General features: G+C 50.3%; 1 protein-coding gene across 2 annotated transcripts in view; it reads right to left on the bottom strand.

Moving 5' to 3' along the window:
* Positions 1 to 8047, bottom strand: part of LOC102506353 (phospholipid-transporting ATPase IB) — a 416600-nt gene extending 408553 nt beyond the window's left edge. For both annotated transcript variants that reach the window (XM_032496428.1, XM_032496427.1), the window contains exon 1: positions 7851 to 8047. In XM_032496428.1, coding sequence (XP_032352319.1) covers positions 7851 to 7926 — 76 coding nt within the window. In that variant the 5' untranslated portion in view covers positions 7927 to 8047. The remainder of the gene's footprint in view (positions 1 to 7850) is intronic.
* Positions 8048 to 16681: the final 8634 nt, after the last annotated feature.

Here is a 16681-nt window from a genome sequence, read left to right on the forward strand (position 1 = left end):
CAGGTTGGGGAGGGGACAAGACAGAAACAGCACGATGGATTGTACAATCCTAGCCATTTGGTCAGGCTACACTTGGCCGCTGAGTGTGTCCCCTGAAGATTCCAGAGGACAGAAATCATATAATTTGTTTGCTAGATATATAGTAACTACCTCTTTGGGAGTTCCAAGGTGCAAATTCTACAGTTTTAAAACCACAGTTCTGTTTCCTCAGTGCATGAGAATAAAGAAAATAAAAAGAAAAAGGAAAAGAGCCTTAAATAGCGATAACCACTATGAGGCTAAAACAGTTGCTAAGAGGCCTGATCCTGCAGGCCCTAACCTGAATAAATCACCCCGTTTCTCTCTCTGAATCTGAATGAACTTCTCCCTGATACGAAGGTATCATCTACACTGGGGGGGGAGCAACCAGCTTTGCAGATAGGATCTGGGCTGCGAGTCCAAACGTCAGAACACAGAAGTGCTGACGCCACGTGCACCCTAGTTCCCCGACATGATCAGTCTCCGTAATGTGCTTATTAATATACTTAATCCAGTAATCCTGGGATCCTCAGTGCTGCTGACGGCTAACCCAGATGCAGGAAAGGAAAAGGGGGCACCCGAGTGCTCCACCAAAATGTGGGAAATGTGACATTTGTTTATTATTTGGCATAAGACTGGAAAGATTACTTGCAAACACAAAATCTCTAGATCAAAGTTAATTGGGATCGGATCGGGTTTTGGAGTGGAAATTAGTGCTGTATCAGATTCTGATTCTTACAGAAAGGCAGTGAGCAAGGTAAGAAATGACCTGTCAGAACAAGAGACTTCTGCACAGACACACACACACTCACCCTCCACAGCCACTGCTGAGGACTGAGCACTGCAGCGCTCCTGGGCACACGGCCACAGGCAGACCCAGGCAGCCGCATAGGCGAGACAGCGTCCCAGCGGCTGTCAGGGTACCTGCAGGTGCAACTGGTCACCCTCGCGGCCAGGCACAGGCTCTCTCCAAGGTCCTGCTTCTGCGTGTGCCCTTGATGGTGATGGAGAGAAATTCCCGGGGCCTGGATATGAGATCACTTTTATTTTTAGCCCTTCTTAATGGCTGTTAACATTTGCTCTGAGCAGTTGTACCGCCTAAATGGATGTAAATAATGTCTTGTCAGCAGTGCGGCATTGACCAGGGATTATATTTGGTAAATCTAAAGATCCAGGGAGGAAAGGCAGAGTCTCATCTTTGAAGGTGCTGATACCACACATCCTCCCATAAATGCTTGAGACTTTTTAGAGAACACTTTTAATGTAATCCATTTGTCTAGCTGGCACTTCTGTCAGATGAGGGTCTAAGATAAAACATCGACTGTAAAGGTAAAAATCAATGAATGATCAAACACCTGAAGCCACCACACTGAGGTGTTCCCTGCCGTGGAGGCGGGACTGCTTCTAACAGAAGGTGGTAACACTGAGAGACGTCAGAGGGTGACCGCTCTGACCTCCGATCAGAGCGCCTGCCAGGTGACCACGTCCACCTGGATGACCATGCAAAAAGATCTGCGTTCTCCAGTGATAACTCTATGCAGTCATCTGGTTAGGCCTCCTTCATTTGACGTAAATGGGAAAATAATGACAGCTGAAGTTTTTGGCAGCTCTGCTGTTGGGCAGACTAAGTGTCCAGGTGGTTCACCTTGGCTGGTGGTGGGCAGCATGAGAAAGACCTGGCACGTCGTTGAGAGGAGCTCAATTACACAAAGGCCCCTTAATGGTCGAGTAATCAACGCATGCACTTTTACACACGTTGCTCACTAATCATGACCACCCCATGAACTTCAAGATTTATTTTCATCCTCACCTGCAATGGAAGCAAAGGAAGCTTTTTGATGGCATACAGACAGCAAATGACAGTGTCAAAAATTTAAACCCTGTTCCCTCTAATCTTAGAGCCTGATGTTTTAACCCCCATATATATTACCTCTAAGAACCTTCCAGACATAGTCTGGACCCTTAGACCAAGTCCAAAACTAACCCATGACAGAGCTCGGTCAAATCTTTACTCATTGAGAACCCACAGGATAGATAGTATAGACAATGGAAGAACTTAGACCGAGTTCTTTCTTTCCACTTGAGGAACAGAAACCAGTACAGAATGAATGAGCTTGTTCTTTCAGCTCAGGTCTGATACTGAACAAGGCAGGTGGGAGACTGGGAAGCGCATGGGGCTATGAATTAGCTGGTCCTGCAGGAGGCTGACCAGCAAGCAAGACGGCCCGCTACTGTCTCTCTCCTGTGACAGAAAGGGCCGAGCCCTCTCTGAGCTCTCCCCTAGCCCGCACATTCCAGCTCTTCATACCTTCACCGCCCAATTCTCCTCACTTTCCACTTGAAGCCTGGGGCAGGTTGGTAGGGGTAAACTAGGTCCATGGAGGAAGGCTTTTTAAAACAAAACAAAATAGAAAACCACCTTTGAAGACCAGGAGAGGGCAGAAGAGATGGATGGGTGCAGTGTGGACTTGGAGGACGATCAGTCATCCTCTCGTGTCTGTATCTGGTCTGTGTGCTTCCTGCCTGCCTGCCTGCTACTCTTCGCTAATCTTCTGTCTTTTAGCCAAAACCATAAATTCAATAAGACAGGGTGGGGAGAGCGGGGAGCTTCCGCCCTGGAGACCACTGACACCTCCGGACACCGTCATCCACAGAAATCAACTCCCCTTCCTTCGTGTCTTCACCGCTCACCTGACCTGCGCACCCACAGACACTCCCAGCACGTCACCTCCCTGCCCACCATGTACACTGGCCGTGAGCATCACCGCGAGGCTGGGTGAGAGCTGAGGGCGCTCACCCCACGTGCGTCACCCCCACCGGGGCTCATCCTCTCTGCTCTCTGCTCCACCTCCAGCACCAGGCAGGGCCCGGCACACAGGAGGCCCCCCCACGTGTATCTGTTAAAACCAGTGACTCTCTCTCCACTCTGTCTCCCTTACTGACTAGAAGGCTCCACCTGACCAGACTGCAAGCCCCACGAAGGTGGAGGATGGCCTCTCACCCGTCTCTGCATCCCCACCCCCTGGTAAAATGGCTGAGACACACCAGCATGGAGTGTATTTGGGGGAAAAGGTGGAACTGGGAAAAGTACGCTTGAACATCTAGGTTAACATAGGACTCAAAGCTACCTCGTAGGCAAGAAGCACTCATCCCAGAATTATTACACTAAACAGCATGCAGCTCGGCACATGATCTGGAAGCAGGCCGTGACTGGTGACCCTTTTGTTACTGGTTTGTAAAAGACGAGAAGCACGCTTTTAAGGAAGTACATGATTGTCTTAGTTCCCCCCGACCCAGACTCTCCCAAGACATAGCAAACAGGACACAGTATGCCAAGCCCTGAGCTTCTCAAACACAGAGGCTCCTTGTGTTACAGAAACAGGTGTGTTATAGAAACTGCCCCAAGGGGACAGCCTATCAATGAAATTATAATAACAGAACTCAGATGTCTTCAGCGGGAGTATACTACAGACTGGAAACATGACAATGAATGATTTTATCCGACGAAAAATTACGAGTTTACTTTTCTATATTAAGCTTTATTTTCTGAGATTACTTTGGACGCACGTGCAGTTTTAAGAAATGACACTGAGGTTTTATGCGCCCTTTACCTGTTTCCCCCACTGGTGCCGTCTTGCAAAACTACAGGACAGCATCATGACCAGGACAGTGACACTAAGTCAAGACGCAGAGCAGTTCTGCCACCAGGGTCCTCGTGCTCTCCTCTTGTCCCTCCCGCCCCCGAACCCTCCTTCACCCCTGGCAACCTCTCGTGCGTTCTCCACTTCCGTAATTTTGTCATTTCATGAATGTTATAGAAATAGGATCAGCCAGCATGTAATCTCTGGGGACTGGACTTTCTTCACTCAGCACAATTCTCTGGAGATCCACCCAAGTTGTTGCAGGTGGCTCCTGCCTCCTGCCGGGTACTGTTCCGTGCTGTGGATGCACGACAGCTTTTGTTCAGGCATCCGGCCACTGAAGGACATCGAGCTCCAGGCTGCTATAAGTAGAGCTGCTATGAATACTGATGCACGAGTTTTCGTGTTGAATTTCTGTTGCTCTGGAATAAGCGCCCAGGGTTCCACTGCTGTGTCAAGCGGTCATTGCGTGTGCAGCTTCATAAGGAACTGCCAAACATTCTTCCTGTGTGGCTGTGCCGTCTTACAGGCCCCTCAAGGACATCGGAATGATCCTGTCTCTCTGCACTCTTGCCAGGATTTGGCGATGTCGCCATTTTTCATTATAGCCATTCCAACAGGTGTGCCATGAGTCACTTTTAATGAACCCAGAGATCCGGAGACGAAAGAGAAGAGACCCCACAACCACCAGGAGTCTTTACTTATTTTCCTGGTCCCTTACAATTATCTTAAAAGTGCACAGTAAATCAGCCTCTGCCCTCAATCAACTGGGTCCTGGGTAGGAACACCAGAGCACATCCTTAGTGTAACACAGAGCTGCCACCAATCTCTGACAGCAAACATCCCACTCTATAGGCATGACATTCTGGAAGCATTCCCTTTAATGTTCTAAAAGCAAAGCAAAAACGGCGCTTCTGGTAAACCTGCATTGGGCGTACTAGCAAATATAATCAGGTAAGAAAAAAATAAGAGTTATAAGAATTATAAAAGAAGAAATAAAATTATTTGCAGATAATGAGAATGTCTACACTTGAAAAAATTAGAGAATTCATAAACTATCAAAATTTCTAAGATGGTTCATTAGGTTGTTGGATACAGAATCAATTTAAAAAACAAAAAGTTTTGCTAGACACCAGCAACACCAGGTAAAAATGTAATTTTTGAGTCATCCCATTCGTCTCAGTAATACAAGTATCTCGGAATAAACCTTTTAAAACTGCGTGGAGAAAATTGTGACACTTTAGCAAAAGATAAAAGAAGACACAGAAATGGTGAGAGAGCTCACATTCATGGTTAAGAAGACTCAATAGGTTTTTAAAAGTCCATTCTTACCAGATTAAGTCACAAATGTAATGCAAACGTAACCAAACTCCTAACAGGAGGCTTTTGGCTTGGTTTGGTTTTGTTTTCAGAAAAGGCTCCTTTAAAAACACCCACGGAGGAGGAAGAGCCACGGCAGGCCTGCAGGGCGCGCGGGGGTCCTGAGCCGCGGCTGTTGCTGCTACCGGACAGTCAGTTCACAGTGTTGTGCTAATTTCTGGGGTACTTGCGGCACAGTGATGAAGTTACACATGTACATGCCTTTTCATAGTCTTTTGCCTTCTAGGCCATCACAAGGCATTGCACACAGTTCCCTGTGCTGTACTGGAGGACCTCGTCTTAAGCTTTGAGTGCTGGTTCTGCAGATGGCACTGTCCTGGCTTTCCAGCTCTATCAAGTGGGAAGAAGAGGTCTCTGAGCTCAGGACCCCTCCCCGAGGCACTCATAGCTACACCCCAGTTACACCTGCTGATGTCATCGTCCAAACCGACCCCAGCAGGCCCTCTGCGCAAGTTCACCGGAGTGTCCCCGGGGAGCCCACGTGGTCTGGCTCCCCTCTTCTTCACATGTGTAAATACTCCAAAGAGACCCCCATCACTTCAAACCTTCCTCTCTGCCTTCTGTAACTTGCAGCCTGTCATCAGCAAGGTCCCCCATCCTCCACATCTGGACTTGGCTGCTCCCTACAGTGGAGCTCAGGTCACTGCCCCTTCTTCCTCCCGGAAATCCCCTCGCCTTGAAGTTCATGCCATCAACAGCATGACTGTAACATGAGTCTTAAGACAGCCTTCTGGACCTCATGTCCTCCTCCAGTGACCACTCCTGCTCCCCACTCCCCTGGCTACAAAATTCACCCCAAAGAGTTTTCTGGTCATGCTGTTTCCAATATCTGACCTCTTAGTCTCTCATGAAGCTGCTCTGACAGACAGTCTTCCCTGGGATCACACAAAATCAGTTCCCGCAAGGGCACCAATGTTCTCCACGCTGCCGAACAACCCGGCGGTCCTCACGCCTCATCTGTCCTGAGCTCTCAGGAGCCCCTCCCCAGCTGAACCCCGTACCTCCTGGCCACTGCCTCTCAGGTTCCCTCTGAGCTCACCAGCCATCCTCGCAGCCCCCCTGCTGTTGCCCTCACCTCCCTGACTTTGAAATACTGGAGCCCTCAGGGCTGCGTCCAAGGACCTCTCTCTTTTTGGCCACATCCACACACAATGGTTACGTAATGGGCAGGGCCTGGTGCAAAATGAAAATGCGGACGGGATTTCAAAATTGTAGAATAGATAAACAAGATTATACTGTATAGCACAGGAAAATGCACACAAAATCTTATGGTAGCTCACAGAGAAAAAAATGTGACAATGAATATATATATGTTCATGTATAACTGAAAAATTGTGCTGAACACTGGAATTTGACACAACACTGTAAAATGATTATAAATCAATAAAAAATGTTTAAAAAAAAAAGAGAAAATGTGGGCCCATTGTTCAAAAATCATGAAGACTTCCAACATGGCCAGAGTAGAGCAGGAAGCAAACTCGGGACTCTTCCAAGACAGGGCCCGCGACAGCGCCCAGTCACACCCCGACTCTGGGAGCCCGCCCCCCCCGAATGCTCCTGAATGTCCTTCTCCAGTCTGCAGGCTGGCTTGACTCTCTCCCCTCGGCTCTCTGGCATGTTCAAAACCAAACCCCTGACACATGCAACTACCCCTCCAAGAAGAAGATAGCCCTGCTCTTTCCGCTGACTTCCTCATCTGAGTGAGTGGTGCATCCTTCCAGGTTCTCAGACCAAAAACCTCCGAGTCTCCTCTTTCACTTCCACCCGACCTCCACATCTTGAGCAAATGCTGCTGGCTGCGCCTTCAGACATATGGAGGCTGTGCCCGCCCCCGCCCCCCTCCACCTCAGAGGCCACAGGCACCATCTGGCTTGCACCGGGCTCCCTGCTTCAGTCCGGCGCCCCTCAGTCTAGTCTCAGCCCGTCACTCCGTGATGCTTTTACACTGGGAGTCTCCTCAAGTGAATGTGAAGGTGCCCCTCCATCACTCAAGTTTAAGAAACACTGCTCTAAATCGTCTGTCTCCTCACAGCATTCAATTACGGAAACAGCAAAGTCACTTCTGTTTCTATGCCCACTTTTCTCAAAAAAACAAACAAAACCCACGAAGATTACAAGGGACCCCAGGTACAAACCGCAAACCCTGTACTTTCCTCGTGTCAAAGATCTACCTACAAACTTGCCAGCAGTCCTGAAATGGCACGAAATCTAATCGTTTTGAAGGACTCTTTCAAATTTTCATTATCTAAAGGGTGCAGACAAGCCATCCTGTATCATAATCACGTGACATCCAGCTCAACAAGCTCGCGGTTCCTAACGAGTTAAACAACAGACAAAACCCAGCGCCCGAGGGCCAGAGCGGTCCGGATGCCGCACTGGAAGCACCGGGTGTGTGGCTTTAAAGCACCCGGCTTCCCGAGGCCCAGCCCCGACTCGCTGGGCGCCGGGCGTCCCCGGGGTGGCGAGGGCCGGGGGTCAGAAGCCCCGGTGCCCCTCCCCACCCCCCGCCCAGCTCCGCCGCAGAACGCGCGCCGCCCGCGCCCAGCGCACCGCGGCGGGGCCGGGGGCCGGGGGCCGGGGGCCGGGACCGGCGAGCGGCTGACCGGGGACGGGGGCACGAGGCCGGGCGAGGCGGGCCGGCGCCGCCCTGGCGCGCACCTGCCCCGGGGCCCGGGCCCTGAGCCCCCCACCCCCACCCCGGGCACACGGCCTGGGCCCAGCCCCCCTTGCGGGGCGGCTGCGGGGCGCCTGCGGGGCGCTGAGGCCTGACCGTCCCCCCGCCCCCACCCCCCCCCGCGCCCCCGCTCTCACCAACGGACGCGCGGATCCGCGACCTCCGGGGCAGAGACATCCTAAGAGCCTGGCCGGGGCCGGGGCCGTTCGGCATCGCGCCCCCCGCGGGCGCTGCGCGGGGCCGGGCGCAGGGCGGGCGGCCCGAGGGCCATGGGGGGCGCGCGGGGGCCGGGCTGCGGGCGCTCCCTGCGCCGAGGCTGCGCCGTCCGTGCCGCAGCGGCGCCCAGTGCGGCGGCGCCCAGTGCGACGGGCTGCGGACGCCCGGGCGCGGGCGGGGCGCGGGGTGGGGGGGCCGCCGGGGAAGCCTCTGGAACGTTACGCAGGACCAGGCGCCTTCAGGTGCGGGGAAGGCGTGGGGGGCGGGGGGATCTGTGCTTTAGGGTCCGCCGGGGAGACGGGCGCCCTTCGGGGACCGTTCCTCCTGTGCCCATCTGCTGCCTGGTTTACCTGTCTGTCACTTGCCCTGGGGCGCAGGTGCTTCCTGTGAGTCGTGCAGGACTCATAACCTTTTTTTTTAATGTCCCGATTTGTTTATAGATGCAGGGCTTAGGAAGTCCAGACGCATGCCACTGTCACCCCATCTCTTACAGGGAGGTCAAAACCAGGAAAAGGGAAGGTGACTTTTTTAGTCTTTTCTAAAATGTAAGTCAGTGTACACTTTCATCTTAGTAATCCATCTTACTTCGTATGTTGAGCTACATGTCACTGCACAGAAGTTACTCTGAGATAATTTGGCAGAAGATAAACTGTCTAACCCTGGCTCCATTCCTCTACTTTAAAAAAAATTTATTGCAGTGTAGTTGATTTACAGTGTTAGTTTCAGGTGTACAGCAAAGTGATTCAGTTATACATGTACACACATATACATCACTTCCCTTCCTCCCCGCCGCCGAGATTGGTTTGCATGTCCAGTTTGGTGGGATTTTTGCAGGTTCTGCAGGTATTTCTAAGGTGTCTGATGTGTGGCCTGGAACTCAGGGCAGTCCTGGGTCTCCAGACTCCTCACCTCCAGCCCCCACAGCCTGTGGACAACTCCAGCTGGTGGCATGTTAAAGCTGTAAGAAATTCTGGACCTCACTTAGTGTGCATGCGCACACACACACACACACACACACACACACCCCTTCTTCCACAGAAATAGAATCATTGAGAGATGAGGTGTCTGGTCCAAGGTCACTTGATCTACTTTTGGTGGTTTTCACTTGTCAGTTATTGTCGAAACTGCTTGGTCCTTCCAGGCACGGTTCCATAAATGAAAAAAAAAAAAGCTGAATATTTTTAATATTTGATAAAATTCTGACCTCATAGGGAACACATGCACAAAAAAAGAGATGTAGGTAGGAGCCTGACCCTGCATTTCTTGATGTGCTCATTAAGCTTCACTGAACAGAAGTTAACCATCAGGGACAGACAAGGAGAACGGATCTCGGCAGAGATGGAGGCAGAGCCCTGCAGTCCCAAGCTCCCCCTGTCTGGTCTCTGCTACAGATATTCTTAGAAAAAAATATGCAGAAAGGATGGACAGCTTGCTCTGCACACTGTAGGCTGGCAAGGTCAGCTTCAAGTAGGGGTCCTGCCCGTCTCTTCTGGGCCCCAGAACAAACCAAAACAAGAGAAGACGGGTTCCTGGTCAGTCTTAGCAGGACGCTGAGGAAGAGAACATTTTCTAGGTCGTTAAGCTGGGCTTTGGGATGGGAGATGGTTTCTCAGTGGGTCTTCACACCTGCCAAGGGTGGTGACCAAGTGTTCCTAGCCATGAATTACACATTTATAAATAAGGCTTTAAGCCATTTCTTAAGCCTGTCTTTTCCTCAAACTAAAACCCCATTTCCTATTTTAAAAACGTCTTTATTGTGGTATAATTCCTATAAACTATACATATTTCAGATGTACAATTGGATGAAATTTGATTAGACATACCCATCTTTTTAAAAAAAAATGTATACATGTATGTGTGTCCCTTTTACATCTGGATGCATGTCTATACACCTGTAACAAAGGAGAGGCGTGTGTATGGCACGTAGAAAGACAGGCATACAGTCATCCCGTGTGTGCCTGCTCCCCTGCTAAGGGAGCAAAACAATATAGAGGCAGTGGATGCACCAGTCCCTAATCCCTTCCTTTCCCCCAGTCCCTGGCCCAGTTTCCTTTCAGGCTTTCTTCATAGGGCTCTTTCTGGTCATTATTTACAAACAAACAGACTAAAAGAACATCCCTGACAGTTTTGGGGAAAGGGTCCAGGGAGGAAGATCACTGAATGGAAGCCTTCACTCTTCTGCGGTGGTCTTCTTAAGCATTCTGGAAATGGATTTTGATGACTCTTTGAACACTTCTCCAAATGCTTCTCCCTTTTTGCACACTGTTTTTAGAGAGCAGGGCGCCACACGGGACTTAGAAGAAGAAATATTCAGTAGAGCTGCCAGTATCTATTTTCCCTACGACGAAGGGGCAGCTGTCACAGACTCCATCCCTTCCATTTCCTCACCCATTCACATTCATGTCTGGCATGTGGTGCCAGCTGCAGCCAGGGCGCTTAGGCTTCCTCCAGGTGAGAAGGTGACCCCAGTAGGGAAAACCAGAGGTCTTTACAGAGAGGCAGGGACACTGGAGGACAGAGGGGTTGTAAGGAGTTACGAGGAGGATGAGAGTTTGGGGGCTCCAGCTGCCGTCTTGGCACCACCGGGAGAGACCCTGTCTAGCCAGCAAAGACGGAGATTCATTTTCTTATAATATTGTTTCACCTGATTGGTCCTGCTTTTTCTGAAGCCCAGGTCATTCACTGGACTTATGTGATTGAATAAATTCCTTTTTTTTACCTAAGATGCAACCCTAGAATTTCTGCAGAGGCAGGGCTTAGGGAGGAAAGAGCCAGGAAAGGGATCCTGATGTGGGGACAAACACTGCTTTACTTACAGTGCGGATTTGGGGGGATCGTGGAGATTAATGGGGTGGGGAGCTACACATCCCCCAAGCCACTCCTGAAACCAGCTGGGTTTGTATCACTTGCAACCAAAATACTACTGCTGAATACATCTCCCTTCACCGTTTCTGCATCTCTTCCGTTGTCATCAAATTCGCCTGGAACATGCCGTCAGAAAGGATGCTGTGTGTAGATGAATGCGTGTCAGCAGAAAAGCAACTGCAAAGTTTCTCAATCCTTTTCGACTTTGAAAATAAAATGTGTTCCTGAGCATCAGCTAGTATCTTGGCCACGGTGTTCCCATCACAAACCCACAAACCCCTAAATTTACCGTCAGTGTCCTGTTGTCACTTACGTCATTCTCCATAAAGAGGTAACCCCTTTCTAGTGTCAGTGATGGGACAGCTCTTCACACACTTCCTCAGTTACTTCCTTTTCTTAGGGAAAGTTTAGGGCTCTAAGTATCCAAGCAGTCACCTTCTACCTAAGATAAATTTAAAATATCAAGGAAATTTCAAAGCTTCATAAAAGGTTTTAACATGTCATTTCTATCAAGACCAGGTTGCACAACTTAATCTCAGTGACAATTAAAGGTTACGATTAAGGCTGAGTAAACTAAGTTTCAGTAAAACGGACTCAGCTGTGTGTTGGCATTTTCTGTTTATCTCAGGATATCCTTCATCAGCGGAGGGAGTTGACCGTCAGTGTTCAGATGCATGTGAAGATGACTGACACGTAATTCTCCCCCTGCAGTTCTTTCTCTGGGTCACGTCTGCCTTTGGGTGAAAGGTTTGTTGTCCCATCTGGGCAGTTTGTATGGACATGTCACTAAGGAGACACAGTGGAATAAAGAGAAATGGTGTCTTGGCCAAGTCACCTCGTGTCTGTTGGCCTTGTTTCCCGCACATACGTGAGCGGTAAGTTCCTTTACGCTCTGAAATTTAGTGACCACAAAAATAATGAAGCCCAGCTGGTGAACGTATGCAGAGCCACACCTGTGCTCACAACAGCAGGCGACTGTGGACAGTCCCATGTGGCCTTCCGTGACGTCCCTTGGACCAGCAGATGTCAAGCTTTTGCACAGAAAAGCACCCCATCCTAAACCAAGGTCCTCAGGGAACTGCAGGTGCCCACCCCCCACCCCCGCCTGACTCAGCAGGTCATCGGCAGTGGTCCCAAGGGCCTTCTTATAAGCGTTCTGGGTGATTCTGGTATGCTCGGTCTCTGCATCAATCCGAGAAAGCTGTCTTGGATTCAATCGAACCATCTCTGTTTCGCGCAAGCAGAAAACAGAGCAGCCCTTCATTTGGTCAGCAGAGCCAGGATGGGCCCAGTGTGCCTCGGCTGCCAGCTGTGGTCACAGCCCTACCCCTAGTGACTTGCGAGTCAGAATTGCTTCAATCAGGCTCAGCCGGGAAGAAGCGCAGAGAGTGACCAATGGGCAGAGAAAGACAGGCACTCGGGTGGAGACAGGAGCACGTGTGCTGTGTAGTCATGCCACGCACGCACACGCGTGCGCAAGAATGGAAACATCTTTAACTGGTCTGCTTCAAGCCTGGTGTTCCTCTAATGGTTGGGGAGGCTGGAGTGCAGAGGAGGCCACCTCTCACCCCAGGACATCAGACCCTAGGGACCAAATGAGGAGAGACTGGGCTTGAACGCTTCAGTCAGCCACACTTTAAGGAAGGCAGGTCTCTGGGAAACTATTCTGGGAAACAGACTTGGGAAGGATGTCCCCTCCCACCCCGTCTTTCCCCCTGCTTCCAGCAGTCACCCTCGAAATGCAGTCCCGACCCAGCACCCCCTCCCTGGCTGCCTCTCAGGAAAACGTAGAGGAGTCCTCAGACTTGGAGGAGTTCCCCCTCCCCTCTGCCTGGAAGGGAAAATAGACACAAAGGGAAGCATGAGTGTCCATTGAAAAAGAGAGACTGACATGGGCAGAGAACTCTGTGAGCTGGAGATTAACGCAGAGTTTCTAGAAACTCCAGCCATTTGCTAGCACCATCACCACTTAGAGGCAACGGCTGCGATTTCAGATTCTCTCACCCAGTGCTTCAAGCAACGTATGAGAGTTACTTTAGTTAAAATTCAACGACTCAGTCAGTACATCCACATAACCAGGAGCACATGGACGTCACTCCAGCACAACATGCCTCAGATGAACTGGGGAGGCGGCTGGCCTTTCCCTGCCGGGGAACCGAGGATGCACTGAGTGGAAACATGACTCCACAATGTGCCGGAGTGAGCGAGGACACCGTGATAAATCTAGACAGGGCCTACGAATAAGGTGAATTTCTCTTCAGGCATTTTTTTTTTGACAAAGGCTGCGGGAACACTTGGATATCCACGTACAAAAAGGTGAATTTAGACCCTTACATCTCACCATGTAAAAAAATTAACTAACAGTAGGTCATCGAGCACAATATAAACACTAAAAACATGAAACTTCTAGAAGAAAACAAAGAAAATCTTTGTGACTTGGGATTAGGTAAAGAAATCTTCACTTGGATAACAAAAACATCCATAAAGAGGAAATGGTGAACTGGACTTCATCAAGATAAAAAAGTCTTTGCACTTTGAAAGTCACCCTTTATTTATACGAAAAAATAGATCATGACCAATTGTTATTTATTCCTGGAAAACAAGGTTGAGCCAAAAATTGAAAATAAATTAGTATCATTCAGCAAAAAAGAAAAACACCCTTTATTTGCAAACCATGTATCTGGCAAAGGACTGACAGAACAGTCCAATAAGACAAACAACCCAAGTTAAAAATAGGCAACAGGTTTGAATAGACATTTGACCAAAGAGAAGACACACAAATGGCTCAGAATCACATTAAAAGATTCTCAACACCACTAGCCATTAGGGAAATGCAAAATACAACCACAGTGGCTATAATAAAAAAGACAGACAATAACAAGTGTTGGTGAGGACATGGAGAAATTAAAATCCTCCTACATTGCTGTCGAGAATGTAAAATGGTGCAACCATTTTGGAAAACATTTTAACAGTTTTTTTTTAACAGTTAAACTTATCCAATGACCAAGCAATTTCACTCTTAGGAATCTACCAAGAAAAATGAAAACATCCATCCACACAAAAACTTGTACACAAATGTTTATAGCAGCATTATTCATAATAGCCCCAAACTGGAAATAACCGAAATGTCCATGGACTAGTGAATGGATAAATACACTGTAGTATGTCCTGACATGGAATACTATTCAGCAATGAAAAGGAAGTAACTATTAACACATGTTATGACACAGATGAAACTCGCTGACATAATCCTAAGTGAAAGAAACCAGGTGTAAAAGACCATATTGTATGATTCCATTTACATGAAATTTCCTGAAAAGTAAAATCTATAAAGATCAAAAGTAGCTTTGGGGCTGCCTGGGACTTGGGGTAGAAGTGAAGATTGCAGGTGGGCACATGGATATTTTTGGGGTGATGTGAATGTCCTAAAACTGGATTATACAGATGGTTGTAGCACTTTGTAAATTCACTAAATATCATTGAACTCAACATGAAAAATGGGTGCATTTTATCATGTGTAATTTATGCCCCAATAATGCTGTTAAAAATTTTAAGGAAGGACCAGGATTTTGAATTTATAACTTTCATAAAATGGAATATCAGATTGTAAAAACTTAATGAAAAGATGATCTAATATGTTCTTCCCTCACCACAGCGGGTCATATTGCCTCTAAGGTGCGGGACCCCCAGGTTAACAATCTCTGGTTCCACCATCGGAATCACCTCTTCGGAGCTTATTAAAAATGCAGACCCCCGAGCCACCTCCTCCCATGCGGCCCACCAACAACCGAGTCAGCGTGTTCAGGGAAGAGGCTGAGAATCTGAGTGCTGCCCCAGAGCTCAGCCCCTCCAGCTCCTCAGGACCCAGCGTGAGAGGGAAGGAACAAATCTGACTCCATGTGGGATCTGTTTCTTTTACTTTCGCCTTTGCACTCTATTGCTTGTTAATCACCAAAGGGATGTTGCCTGTAAGCTTAAAATTATACATAGTGGCCTATCTCTGGGCACCCTGCCTCCCAGGTAATGAGCTTTAAGCTCAGATACCTTTGTTTAGCTCACAAGAAACATCCTGACCAGGCCCCCGTGAACAGCTGCAGGAAGAAATTAACACGTCCCCTCTGAGCGGCCAGAACCAGGGCTCCCCCCCGACTCCCATTTTAGTATAAAAGAAGCCTGAATTCTAACTCAGGCAAGATGCACCCTTTCATTTATGCCCGAGTTTGGGAAGACAACCCATCCAATACGCCCTTGGATTGCGGAGAAGGTGGTGCACGTTTACAGACACAACGTAGAACCGGCTGGCCAAGCAGAGGTGCCCAGGTGCGCAGAGCCCCACGCGCTGATGCGCCTCCCGACAGGTGGTCCCCGGGGCGGCTTCCCCGAGACACCAGGGAGGGAACCAGGCCCGCGTGGACACGGTCACGCCGCTCCCTCCGGCCCACACTCGTTGAGTGGACTGCAGGAGTCTGGAGAGGCAGTGAGGACAGGCGGGGTAAGGGGACGAGGGACCCGGCGAGGGAGTGAGGGAGGGAAAGAGCGCGCCTCCTGGCGCCCATAAACACGTGCGAGGACGCAGGCACAGCCTCCCCTGCGCAGGTAAACCTCCTTCCACCCGCCCCTGCGGGCCGCGCTGCCCCGGGCGCTCGGTCCGCTCCCTCTCCTGTGCCCCTCCGCCCCCTCCAGCCCGCACAGCCCCCACCGCTCTCTCACCCACGGCATCCCCAGCAGCGCCCCCCTTCCCGTTATCTCACGGTACCCGGAGCAACGCTCCCCGGAGAGAGCAGGTGTGGGCGGCAGGCGGCGGAGGGCGCGGTCCCAGGACGAGGGCCGGCCCGGGGACGGAGCGGAGGGGGCCCGGGGCACAGTGCCGCGCCGGCGGCTCAGCGGAAGGGGGAAGCCCGGCGCCCGAGGCGCGGGGAGCTGGAGAACACGCAGACGCACACGGCCGGCGAGGCGAAGGGGACGGGGATGCGCACGGAGGAGACGTTGCCCCGAGAGGGGCTCGCTGTGCCGCCGCGCAAACCTGTAACGGCTGCTGAACACTTGACGCTTTTAGTTTGCATAGCTTTAATTATTAGAAAGATTAAACACTTTTTTTCATACGTTCATGGGTACTGGTATTTTCTTCTTGTGAACTGGCCAGTTTTATTCTCTAATTTTTTATTTTTCAGGGTTTTTTTTCGACTGGTTTAGCGTTTTGTAGGGTGAAGGGAGGCAGCGGCGCTTCCCTCCCCAAACAGGTCCCTAGACCACGCTACCTTCGCAGAAATGGAATCCCTGAGAGGACCCGGCCCTCAGGTAACCCAAGGCAGAAGGGGCAGGAGAGCCTGGGGCAGGGCCAGCCCTTGGGCTCCGAGGTGTAGACCCGGGCAGCCTTCTCAGGGGGCCGCCCCTGTCAGTCTCCTAGTCCCCAGGTCCACGTTCACACGTGTGGCCGAGTCCCGGTGGCCCAGACTTGGGCAGCAGCCCAGGGGACAGAAGGCCGGAGGGCGGAAACCAGCAGCCCCAGGACGGCGCTTAGCGTTCAGCTGGTCAAACTGTGTGATCTTTGCTCCTCGCTTTCCCGGTTTCCCGACATTCTGAGAAAGCGCTCGTCAGCTCAAGATTGTACTTTTTTTTTTTTCTAAGTGACCCATTTTCTTATTTTGGGGTTTTCGTCTTTCACCTGTGATTTTCATCCTATCTGGAGTTTCCTGTGATCAAGGTTGTGTCTCCCTTTGGGGATGGCTCACGTTAATTTCCATTGTGTCCTGAACCTGGTACTTCCTGTAAACCCTGGGTTCTGCCCTGAGTCCCTGGGGAGTGTTGCTGCTTTGGTTTGAGTGTGTCCTGCTAGGTTCAGACCGCGAGCTCTGCTGTGACTTCAGGGCGCAGGTCTCAGGTGGCT

Source organism: Camelus ferus, chromosome 14 (genome assembly GCF_009834535.1).
Source record: "Camelus ferus isolate YT-003-E chromosome 14, BCGSAC_Cfer_1.0, whole genome shotgun sequence".
NCBI classification, from domain to species: Eukaryota; Metazoa; Chordata; class Mammalia; order Artiodactyla; family Camelidae; genus Camelus; species Camelus ferus.